General features: G+C 38.7%; 1 protein-coding gene across 8 annotated transcripts in view; it reads left to right on the forward strand.

Moving 5' to 3' along the window:
- The window catches only part of ANO4 (anoctamin 4), a 179222-nt gene that overhangs the window by 127274 nt on the left and 39392 nt on the right, over positions 1–12556 (forward strand). For all 8 annotated transcript variants that reach the window (XR_010438667.1, XM_064702155.1, XM_064702154.1 and 5 more), the window contains 4 exons: positions 461–582; positions 6889–7023; positions 7767–7863; positions 8403–8463. Coding sequence is in view for 7 of the 8 variants with exons in the window: in XM_064702155.1 (XP_064558225.1) it covers positions 461–582; positions 6889–7023; positions 7767–7863; positions 8403–8463 (415 nt within the window). In the remaining variant the exon portion in view is untranslated. The remainder of the gene's footprint in view (positions 1–460; positions 583–6888; positions 7024–7766; positions 7864–8402; positions 8464–12556) is intronic.

Genomic DNA, 12556 nt, shown 5'->3' on the forward strand with positions numbered 1-12556 from the left:
TCCTAATTGTGTAATTATTTATCCTTAACCTTATTAATGTCTGCCTCTGACATGCTTCCATTTAGCAATGCTTTTTTCCTCGGGGAAAAATTAGGGGTATGTCTTGCAAAAAGGGATGAGTAAAGAGAGTTGTTCCAGATTTGTTCTGTAAAAACTCTTTGAGTTGAAATATCAGTATGCTTTCAGAGAGGAAAAACATCATACTCTGCGGGACTTTTTGAGATTCTCAAAGATTTTCTTTGCATTTATAGGCTATGACTTGAATATAATCTACTATAAATTTCTTAGTAAGAATATTCTCAAATCTTAGTGACATCAGTTGATTTTTTTAATGCCATATTTAGCTTTTGGGGCACAAGTATTTTGCATAAATTGTGTTATCCATGCTGCTAGTAAAAGAGATTTCTTAAATATTCTTTTTTGCTGCTGTTATTCATTAATGTCCAGATTTGTATTTTAGGGAAGTTACAGAAGTAAGAATTCAATAAAAACCCATGGAGCAGAAAACCACAGACACCTGCTCTATGAGTGCTGGGCTTCCTGGGGAGTGTGGTATAAATACCAGCCCCTGGATCTTGTAAGGTAAGACTCACCTGCTTTTGCTGTGTCACATTAGAGATGCTTTGAGCACAGGTTGTTTCACTTCTGACAAAACCATGAAAACCTTATTTAATTCATGTGGTTTTTAAAAACTGATCCTGAAGTAATGGGAAAACATTTAGTTCATGGTGATACTACATCAAAGAAATATTTAGAGAGGAGTTTGTAGAAGGACCTGAAAGCAAAAGAAGTTTCCTTCCAGAGTTTCCTGACACCGTAATTTGTAATGAAGTGTTTACAGAATATTTTAGAGAAAGGAAAAAAAAAAAAAAAGGAAGAGAAGGATCTGTGGAGACTGGGTATACTTGATTAGACATCTGTCCACAGGAGGAGTTCCTCCTTGGAGCTTGGCTTTGGTGGAAGAAAGGCTCTCATCAACTAGATCTTCTTTCTCCAAAGAGCAACCACAGAATGAGCTCTGGGGGAAGTTTCATGATGCTTACAAATGGCACAGAGCAGAGCTTACAGTTGCTGATTGTGCTACTGTGTTCACAACACTAGTGATGGAAATCTCCTCTGTACCACTGCCCTCTAACTCAGACCAGCCACATCACCACTGTCCAGATTTTTGTTAATCTTGGAAGTAGCCTGCAAAGAAGAAAACACTGAGAAAGAGCTGAGATGTGATTCCAAGTTCTTACAGCCCTTTAAAATAATGTTTTCAAATAGCCCTGCATGCACTAATAGGGGATTACATAGTTCTTGTGCATATAGAGAGAGCCAGAGCCTTTACTGATTGTGAGGACAGAACTAATATTAGACAGTAATGGGCTTTTTCTACTTCAAGAGAGGAACATGGAGCTACAAGAGCCTATTAATAAAGTCTTCATATGTATCAGTAGCACTGAAGATACATTGACCATCAGGAAGAGTCATCCACAACATTCAATTGCTCCAGCTTATTAATTGCCTCTTTCATAAGTCCTGTAACTAATAGAAAACTTTGATTTATTCTCAAAATTGTTAGCAGATGAAAGATTTGTAGAGGGTAGCCCTGGAGACAGTGTTACTGATTAAGGCCATATAAAACCTATCCATTTCATAAAACAGAGAGTTTCATTTCCATGGATAAAAAGCTAACCAAGAAATACAATGAAAAGTTTTACTGAGTCATATAATTGTTCAATGCTTTACAAAATAATTTATTAAATCTCATCATTTAATCCCAAAAGCTTTTTATTTCTTTTTTAATACCCTGGAAAGAAATTTGAAATTTTTTTGTCAAATTACACAATAGAAATTGCTGATTTATGGAAGAGCCAACAGTTATACTGAAGGGGCTTTTTGCTTTTAATTTCCCAGTACACAACAAGATATTATTATCACAATACAAACAACTCATCTCTATAGAGTTTTATAACCATTTTTCCATAGTGGTCAAGGCTACTGTTCTTCATCATTTCTTGTTTGTGAAAGTGCTCTTGAGGCAATATCTGGTGTTTGGTTTAATTTGATGATCAGGCATCTGAAAGGTTTGTGAAAGTATGAGGATAAATGGTAACAGAATAAGCAATGTTAGAGATATGATTATTCTGGACCTTTGTAGCCTTCTTGCATTGCCTGGGTTTAAATTTAAAGATTTTTAAAGAAAGTTTATTTTTTCATCAGACAGATTTTTCAAAATCTATTTAAAAAAAAAGACAATTGCTATAGACCCCCTAGCTGAAGTCAGGAGTGTCCTGCTGTTGTTGAGAGTAGGCGTTCACCCAAAGAGGAGAGGGGCAGGGGGAGCTGTGAGATTCCCTGAGCATTGGCAGCAGCCTGAGTCACAAGCACCAAACTCAGCAGGACCAGAGCTGCAGCCCCAGCCCAGCCTGCCATGTGCTGCCTGGAGCACATCCACAGCTGTGATGGATTCGCTGGAGGAGGGTGGCAATAAAGTGAAGGGGATGCCTTTTCCTTCTCACTTCACAGATGCTGGAGTACTCACATTTCCTCAGCTCCTGCTGAATTTTCAGAGGATTTGAAGATTTGGGAGGAGCTAAGGAAACGTGAGTAATCCAGTATCCGTGAAGGAATCTTCCACTTCTACAGCCACTCTCAGCAGTCCACATGTCTATTGAGCTGGAGACTTTTCCTTGAAAAACTGATGACACCAGCAAGACCTGCTGTTGATTTCACTTTGAAGTGTCTCAATGGGCACACTTTAAAAAGAAGCTTTTCTCAGTGCCAGTTCTACAGCAGGAAAATCTCTTTTTCCCCCCCATAATAAGAGTTATGTAGAATTGTGCTTGAATGATGTAGTGTGGTCATCTGTACAAAAGGAGTGACTGGATGTTGATTCTTCCACAGACATCTGGCCAGAACTTACACTGTTAGCTGACATTATGCTTTAAAAAGGCTAAGAAATAAATTAGATGTAGATAGTACATTTATGTCATCAATAGATGTGCTATTTCTACCCTAAAGTCAAGTTACCACAATGGTAAGTGAAAATATTCATACTCCAGTGCTGTTTTATTTTTTCCTCAGATGTTAAAATGAGGTTTCCATCTCCTATGCTGCCAATTTGGCAACTCCAGATTTCATTTTATCTCATCAGCTGGCTGTTATGGAGATACTAGTCGCTAAAAATAAATGAGAAGAAGTCATTTGAGGGAAATTGCATGATTCTGCTTCCAGTCTGCTTTGAGACACGTGGCAGTACGATGGCACAGAGGTGGCATAATTTACAAAGCCACTCCTATTAGTCAACAGATGTGGTACCACGATTTTAATTATACATCTCTTTGAATTTAGTGTCCATAGATGCTTTAAAAGAATAATATGTGACCTTTAGAATTGATTATAATTGGAAAGAAACAGGTCTCAGTATATTTATATGCTCTGGGACCATGCAAATCAACAGAAACAGTTGCAGTGATTCCTGGGGACTTTGGATCACCTCCTTCACACTTCTGTGCATTGTTGCTTCCCTCTTGATTATGCACAAATTGCTCCTGCTGCTGCTTGTGCATGTAATTGACAGGACAAAAATGCAGGGAGAAAACTGGATTTTAAGTGATTGTAAATGATTGTAAATGAACTTAGAAGCAAAAACTGATTACTGAGTAATCTGCATTTTGCGCTATGTTTCCATTAAATGTCCTGACTGCAAGCTGACTACTCCCTTTCAGTCTCCTTTCAAGCCTTCCTACCCACCCCATTTTTCTGACACGAGAGCTTCATATGTCCAAAACACCTGCTGGAAAGCTCTATTTCTGTGGTGTAGAAAGTTCTGTACAGGATTTCATTCTCACTTGCAAAAGAGTTAATGAAAATAGATAGGTCCTTGGCTTGAGCCCTGGTAAGTCTATATTCTAGATCCATGACTTCCTCCTAGGCATGTTGAAAGCAAAATATTCTGTAATGAGGGCCATTAAACATAGGATAATCCAATATCACATTTCATAGGTTGGAAATTAGACTTTGTAGCTTAATGCTTTCCAAAAATGTGCCTTATTGATAAATATTGATATTGAAATCTTGACCCACTTAAGTCATAACTCTACCACTGGAATGGGTTGAGGGGATATACAGTTCACCATTAAGATAACTGGTATTGAAGGGCTAGTATACAGGCTAGCTTACAATGAGAAGCTGAAATTGCATTTTTATTATTATTTTGATGGTGCAATATATATAAGGATAGGAGAGATGGATTATTGTGTTAGGTGCTTAGGGATTTTTTATGTCTCTCCTTTTTAGGTTAGTTGTGGAGAAAATTTTCTGTGGGAGAACCATTAAAGACTCAAACAATTTTCTATCCTCATTAATAATCTGAAAAATTGGATAGTAATTAATGAGCAAAGTTAACAAGAACACAAAGATGTTATCAACACTGGAAAATTTCAAAGAGGCCTTGAAATGAGTAGAATGATAACAGGTGAAATTTAGGCATAAGTTGTGCACAGTGATGCATTCTGGGAAGAAACCTGTGGAATTCTTTGTGTACATTGCTGAGCCCTGGATGAGAGAGAATTGCCATCACTGAAGCAAGCTATATGAAATATCTGTTCTTTACATAGTGATAGAAGAAGAGAAGGAACAAATTTGTTCTTCAGACAAATATTTGGGGCAAGTTGTAGGGAGTGACAAAGGCATCTTCACATTTTTCATCTCCTGAGGGTCATGATGGTCCAGACTAACTGAATTACATATTAGAATAAATGTGGAACTGCTCTGAATATGGCACCTAGGCCTCCAACGACCTTCTCACTGGCATAGTTTGTTTCCATAGCATTTAACTGAGTGGTATCTGAGCAGAGACTAAAAGGAGAAATATGCAAACCACGGGGCCAGAAGACTTGATACATTAAGTTGATCCTGATGCAATTTACAGTAGTACAGCCTGTGCCTGTAGAGTACCAGCTGTGTTGCAAAGAGCAGTAATGGAATATCAAAGCTGTTTATCCATATTTAAACCAATACATATCAAAGTGATGTCAACATCTTACATTTAATTTTAAAACCCAGCTCAGATGCCTTTTCCTTTCTTTCAGAGATGGGTTGCTCCCCATCATGGACAGTCTTCTTTATGCACACACTAAAATTTGCTTGGGTCTTCATCTAGGACGAAGGTGCTTGATTTCTAGATCAAAAGGAATACTATGGTTTGCACTATTAGACTGAAGGTCTCAAGAGAGTGGGAGATTATTTTTGCCATTAATGCTTGTCAGCTAGAGGGTTGGAACAAGGAAGCATTCATCCTTGAGTACAGGGAATGAAGTAAAAAATAAAGCTTGATGAAAGTTAGGTGGACTTCACTCCTTTGAACTATGGAGAAAAATAGGTCATCCATATTTAGTGGAAATAAGCTCAAATGTGAGTTTGCATTTTTGGAGGTGCAGGCATAGACTGACATCCTAGATGTCAGGAAAATAATCAGGCCAAAGGTTTCATTTACACTCTTAAGTCAGGTCTTAAAAAGCAGTTTGCAGTGTATTTTTTGCAATCACACCTGCTGCCCTTGTCAGAACTGAGCATGTTAGCGTTGGCTTACCGTCTCTTTAGTCTGGGAATTTGAGTCTCTGTTGAATGACAGAAGAATAAAAACAAAATAACAATCCTTGGCTTCTTATACAGAGCTGGTAAACTCAAATAAAAATAGTCACTGCAGATCAGTATCTTCCATCAGAACACGAGCTCAGGCCAGAGAGATATTTTCCACACTGGAAATTTTTAACAACTTGAAAACTGCTGATTTTGTGCAGTCCAGACCAAGTGTCCTCCAGTGCACTCAGCACTAGAGACAGTCGTAGTTCTTTCCATTTTTCCTGAGAAAGTTTGGCCAATGATGTTTCGTGGTAGAGTAGAGGAGCCAGCAGTGCTGGCTCTCTGCACTTGTTCTCTGGATACATCAGAAATTGCATCATTATGGTGAAAGAGAGTTTCCAGTAGCAGCTATTTTCAAATTGAGTGGATATGCAAGTTTAAGTTGTCTACAAAATGTCTGAAACACAAGCATATCATCCTGCATCATTATTTAAAACCAGTCTTGCGAATAATCCCCTAAAATCTACTGTGCACAAATCAATAGGACAGTACATGAGCCTGCTCCTCTGCTGATGACTTCAGCAGGTTTTTGTGTGCTTGATAAATTCTCTAACACATAAATAAAGGTTTGGTTGCATTTGTGAGGAGGAAAATTGCTAATGAATATGTATGTAGCAAGATAAAACTTTCTGGCTACTTTGCTGCTAGTTTTGAGCAATATATCTAATAAATCAGGATCAATTCAGACTGCTTTCATCAAACCATTGCAAGATGATGGACCTCACTTGCACTTCACTTCCCACTGCAGTAGAATTGTGAAATTAGTTTTGCAGAAACTGAGCTCAGAAAATAAATGATCAAATGAAAATAAACTGTATTGGAGAATGAACTCTGGTTAATTAATTTCTTAGAACTAATTTGAGCTCAAATAATTTTTTGCTGTTATACAAGCTTTAGGGATAAAATTTATTTCAATGCAATTATTCAGGAAATAAAATCAAACAGCCAAAATCAAAGCACACCACCAATTTCCCACATACAAAGAATTAGCTTTCTAAAAGTAACTCAGTGTTTCCTTCACGAGGTCACCACTTATCTAACTGTAAACTGTGGTCATTGAATTTTTAAATTAATGTTTTAAGTTCATTACTGAGGCAGGTCCCTCAGTGTGTATTTAGAAGCTTAGTTGAAGGCTTTTTATCCTCTTTAATCTACTCTTCAGATATGATAGAAATATTTTTTTCTACTAATGAGCAAGATTAAGTAGATTATTCTAATTAGCAGGTAACTTTGCTGTGTTTTGTTTTAAAACAGACGGTACTTTGGTGAGAAAATCGGGCTATACTTCGCCTGGTTAGGCTGGTACACAGGGATGCTCTTCCCAGCTGCCTTCATTGGATTATTTGTCTTTTTGTATGGAGTCACCACTTTGAACCACTGCCAAGTCAGGTAATGTGGGAACTTTTAAAAAGAAATTGCAACTGTGGGTTATTATGAATAATTTGAGAGATCTTCCCACAAGTTGTTAATAATTTCATTTTAAACTGTTGAATGAGCAGTCAAGAAAAGACTGCTCAGTTGTTACAAGGCACCCAGTATCAAGCTTCCCATGTTTTATGATCCTGAATTGGGATGAGAGGAAAGTCTTCTTGCCCAGTTCCAGTTGTTAATGGTGCTGGCAAGCCAGAATGAAGTTGGGAAAAAGCAGACTCCTCCATTACTCTTAAAGAGGCCAGCACAAGAGTGGGGAATTTTCACACTCTATAAGGCTTTTCCCAAAGATCCACCATAGAGAGGCATTCCTCAGATGAAGAAATCCCTGGACCTTCTGCTGAGTGCTGCATCTCTAAGTTTTTGTGCACTTGAGTCACAAGAATAACTTTGTCTGAAGTTATCCTGACCCTCCTCCTACCAAAGGTTATTGTGGCTCAAAGAGAAGCTGGAAATGGTAAAGAGATAGTGCTAGGTTGTCCCTGGAGAACTGCACTTGGAGCTGTGACTAAACTCTGTAGTCTTAGACAGTCAGCAAATATTATTATACACATGCAGTTATGAACATCTTGGCTTCAGTTACAGACCAGTTTTATTCAATAAGTAACTGAATATTAGCAAAGCTTATCAATCCAAACAGATTGTTGTGCAGATTGTTGTAGTAATCAAGCTATTAATTTTTGTCTTTTCTATTTTTCCAGTAAAGAAGTCTGCCAAGCCACAGATATCATAATGTGCCCTATATGTGATAAATACTGCCCCTTCATGAGGTTGTCAGACAGCTGCATTTATGCCAAGGTATGTTCTAGGCTATGCAAATAGAGATACTTCCTGGTAAAAGCATGAATTTTGCCTTTTGCATTAGTCTTTAGTGAGCCTGGGTAGAGGAAATCTTGAAGGGACGGATCAGGTTCACCCAACACTGACACTGTCTTTCACCAATGTTTAATTTGGGTTGTAAAATATTTGTAAAATATTATGCAATCTGCACTTTGAAATTCAGCAGTGTCAGAGGTTGTTCAGGGCTAGAGCTATGTGTTACAGTGTCCTTGCCTTAGTCCATCAGCCTTTATCTTCTCATGCATCCTCTCTGTGTGGCTCCATAAAATTAATGCTTTGGGTCTGAAATGATGCTCACATCTGGTGTTGGCAGGGATCAGCCCCAGGCCAGGCTGGCAAATAGTCCTGTCAGTTCACAGGTGGATTTCACATGTCAAAGGAAGGGTCCTCAGGATTGTCAGGCCAGCTAAACTCATGATCACATAATTTTAGTTGGAGAAAATAAAAAATAAAGGCCTGTTATCACAAATTGATCACATTATTAATATATCTCTCAGGTAACCCACCTCTTTGACAATGGAGCTACTGTCTTTTTTGCTGTTTTCATGGCAGTGTGGGGTAAGTTTTCATTTTGATATTAAGTAATTGCACTGTCTTTTTCTTAAAGAATATGATGCAACACAGGCCTTTTTATTTTCCAGCACACTTTTTATCTGACACTAAGAAAAATAATATAGGGTAGAGACTTTTCTGTTTCTGCAAAAGGAAGATGCAATTGGTTGAATCAAGTTTTTATTTGATAATATTTTTTTAATTTAAACACAAACATGAATGCAGTTATGTAGTGTCTACACAGTATATATATATATAACTCTGTGGGAACTTCTAACCATTTTAAAATCCATTGGTACTAAGGCCTTCTCTCTATTAGTGCTCAGGACTGACTTCTCCTAGCTTAGGGCAGCTCAGTTTAGTGTCAGTATTAAAATGGAGTAGCATTTTTCCCCACCTTGCAGAAAGGCAGTAAAACTTAGATCCATGTAAGCTGGTTGCAGTGAAAGCAAAGCTCTGATGAAATAAAGAAAAGATTTCATTGAATGGCAAATTGATCCAAGTGTGGTCTAACTGTTGCCATGGAGGCTGAATTTTGCCCATAGAAATGTTCTATTTTTGGCTCAACTATTTTTCCTACAATGTCATGTAGGCAGAATTGAAGGCAAGAGGAACCAGTAATTTCTGACAGCACAAAAAATCATTTCAAACAATCCCTGAACATGCCCAGCCTCTTTGCTGCTCCCAAGCCATTGTGAGAGAAGGTTAACAACTGTAGAAAATGGCTCAACAAGGGGACTCAAAAACAGCATCCAAGTCCTTGAGCTACCCAGATTTCGTCGTCGTTCTCCTGTTCTTACTCATACATCTCCAACTGCTTTGGAAAGGTGTCCAAGTAATTATAATCAATTTTAAACTGCAAATCTCTTTACTGAACCACAAGAAATATCCAGGAGGCAACAGGAGGGCCACCAGGGCAACACAGATTAGTTTACCTGTCTATCTCAGTTCCTTCTTCCAATCAAGCCTATTTATGCCATTTCATGTAATACTAAAAATATTCAAATATTACAAATCACATTTAAGAAAAAGCCACAGATCATGCAGTCTTTATGTTTCTGCTTGATATTTTATCTTTGTTTTAGAGCTACACAGAGCTAAGAATCACCAAAAATTTCTAAGCCTTAAAGATTTCCCTTAGATACTTACTCAGCTTTTCCAAACTCTTTCTCCAAGTTGAGAATTTCAAACACAATATACAGGCAGGGAAATCTCTAGGTAGGAAAATTGATGGGTTAACATTGCTGAACATTTCTGGCAGTGTTCCTAACTGCTGGTGAGCATTTCTTCAGAGTGCAGATTTTGCACCAGTGCTTTTGTCTCTCCTTAACAAGAACAGTGCTTTCAGAAAACAGCTGTGCTCACAGCATGGTTTCTGTGTCTTAGCAGTGCCCAGATCCAGGGCTGTAGGAGAAGCAGCTCTAGGTAAGGGGAGTCCCTCACAAAGGTCACCATGCCTGGCCCTGCCTTGTTGTCACTGCCTTTTGGAAGCCTGAGGAGGCTGAACACGCCTACCTACAAAATGTTCTAGGCCCTTTCTTCTCTCTTTCCTCTCTCCAGTCAACAGGAACCACATCTCTCTCTGGTCAGCCTCTCCTTCCTCCCGCTCCTTCAGCACCACTGTCAGACTCCCAGCCCCAATCCCAGCCCCAGGAATCTCCACTCCAGCCCGCCAGCACTGAGCAATGCACTGCCCACCCGTGCATCTACAGCACCAAAGTCCACAGTGAGATAAGAAAAAGATGCAATAGAAGCTGCCCCCGGGTGATTTGGCTACTGGAGAAGAGACTCCAGGAGAGCAGCTGGGCTGGGAGCTTTCCCCAGCACTTGTGGTGGCTCACACCGTGCTTGGGAGCTGGCTGCCAAGAGGGAGGGAGGGCAGCACCAGCAGGAGCTGTGGCTGTAGGGAACGGCTTGGGGAATGGGGCAATCCTCTGGCTCCACACAAAACATGCTTCCTTAAAGAAGGGTTTGCAGAGAAAACAGTGAGATTGTGGAGGTATTTTGCAGAGAGGGCTAAAGAAACGTTAGAATAAGGGAAATCACACTTCCCAGGGATTTCTGCTCCTGTATTTAGGAGCTGGCTTGCTGCCTGTGTTAAATGGGTTTTCAGTCTGCAGTAGGACTACTGGCAGCTGCAGGCATTGCCATCATGGCAGTAAATCATAGAGGAAGAGAAGAATCAATGATAGCAGTTTGATTGTGGAAATGCTTTTTCTGTCAGCATGAAACAACTGGCAAGCTCAGAAAATATTGGCTGTGAAAAGTTCAGCCTTCCAGATGATCCAGTTTGACAGACACTGACATATTAAATAATTATGGCAGTGTTTTCATAAAAACAGAATGAAAGTAAAAAGAAAAGGCAGCTAGAACTGTGTTACCTCTTTAGCCAGAGTTTATATGCTGCTTTATTATGTATTTTCTTCACCATCTTTAGATCCATTAGTAAGCTCCCATGTGGACAGAGAAGCCTCACCCATTTGCTTGGGGGGTTTCAAAACCAGCTGTGGCCATTGGTCTTTCCATGAAGAGGTGATCTGTATGGTGCTTTCATCCTTTTGCTCTAACGACATCTTTAGTTGATGAATTAAGTTGTCTGCTCCCATTTTAAATATAAATAAAATACATCTCCAAGTGATGAGCAAACATCTGTGGCCAGGCTGCGGAGAGGAATTACCATGACAAATTCTAGCAGGGGGTTCTTGATTTGTGGAGCAGCAATGAGCCTGACTGTAAGGCTCTGAAGCTCAGGGACCCATCTTTTATAATGCTTCATTGTGGCACTAGTGAGACCCATCAAAAAAAGGTTGGCATTGTTAAGTGTACCAGGGGATACTGGAATAGAACTACGCTTCTCTTTAGAAAATACATTGACCCTTCACCTCACTTATTTAATTTCTGCCTGGTGTTAGCAAAGAAGTAAAAGTAATTGATAAAATAAATTTTAAAAAAGCATGATACTTGCTAAAGTATACCTGACAGCCACATGACTTGAGGATACTTTCATTTTTAACTGATTTACCAAAGGACAAAAAGCCTCCCTTCAGTGCACTTTAAGGAATTCATTATTAGTTTGTATAAGTTTTTTCTGTATTGAAGCTTCTGTTGAAAGGAAATACTCTTTCAAACAGATTTGAGCTATAAATCTTTGTGGTTTATAGGGAAAAAGTGAGTCCCTGTAATCACTAATTTTTTTTTAAATCTTTCCATTGGTGAACAGATTGCCATTGATGCTCACTGAGATGTGATCATCTCAGAAGCTGGAGAACAATTTTTTCTTGACGACATTTTCCAGATGTTCAAAGCTTTCAAAAATAGGGAAGCAATATCATGTTTTGTGTTTCTGTACTAGAGAGAAACACTTCCACTTTGTTCTTTATGTATGCCTTGAGAAATGTTTGGCTTGATGATAAAGCAGCTCCCATATCTAGGAAAAGTTCCTCTCTTTTTACTGCTGAAGTTAGATTCTTAGCAAAGACAGAAATTGAGAGAAAGGTATTAATTAAAAAAAAATATTGACATTTAAAGTGAAGGAAAAAGTAATTCTCCTTAACAAAATTTAGGTAAATTTGACACTCAGTTGACTCCAGCATGTTTCAGTAAAGCCAGATGGAATTGTAGATTTTGATTTTCCAATTGAGGTATTGGGGAAACCTGTTGCAAAGCTGTTACTGCCTGGATGTTTCCAGAAACTCTAGAGCAAAATTCCATAACTGTTCCAAAGGAAAGTTCAGCAATTTATCATTTCTAAATCCATGCTGAAGGCAGAGTAGGCTGGTGGTAGTTTCTCTCTCTGTACACATCTTTGGGGAACTAAGGGATGGAAGAAAAATGCTTTTTAAAATTTTTTCCTGTGCAGCATGTTTCCTTTGATAAAGGAAGCAGCTTTAGAACACTCACTGAAAGGCAAAATTGGGAGGGGAAAAAGAGGACTGGCATGAAGAATTTAACACTTTTTTCAAGCAATAAGAAAAGCCAACATAAAACAAATTTTCTGTACGTATCTGTTAGTCTAATAAAAGATATTACTTTCCTACAAATCTTGCCTCTAGCATAAAACGTTGACATTAATCTGCTCTCCAAGGAGATAGAATTAAGT

This window comes from Zonotrichia leucophrys, chromosome 1A, assembly GCF_028769735.1.
Source record: "Zonotrichia leucophrys gambelii isolate GWCS_2022_RI chromosome 1A, RI_Zleu_2.0, whole genome shotgun sequence".
NCBI lineage: Eukaryota > Metazoa > Chordata > Aves > Passeriformes > Passerellidae > Zonotrichia > Zonotrichia leucophrys.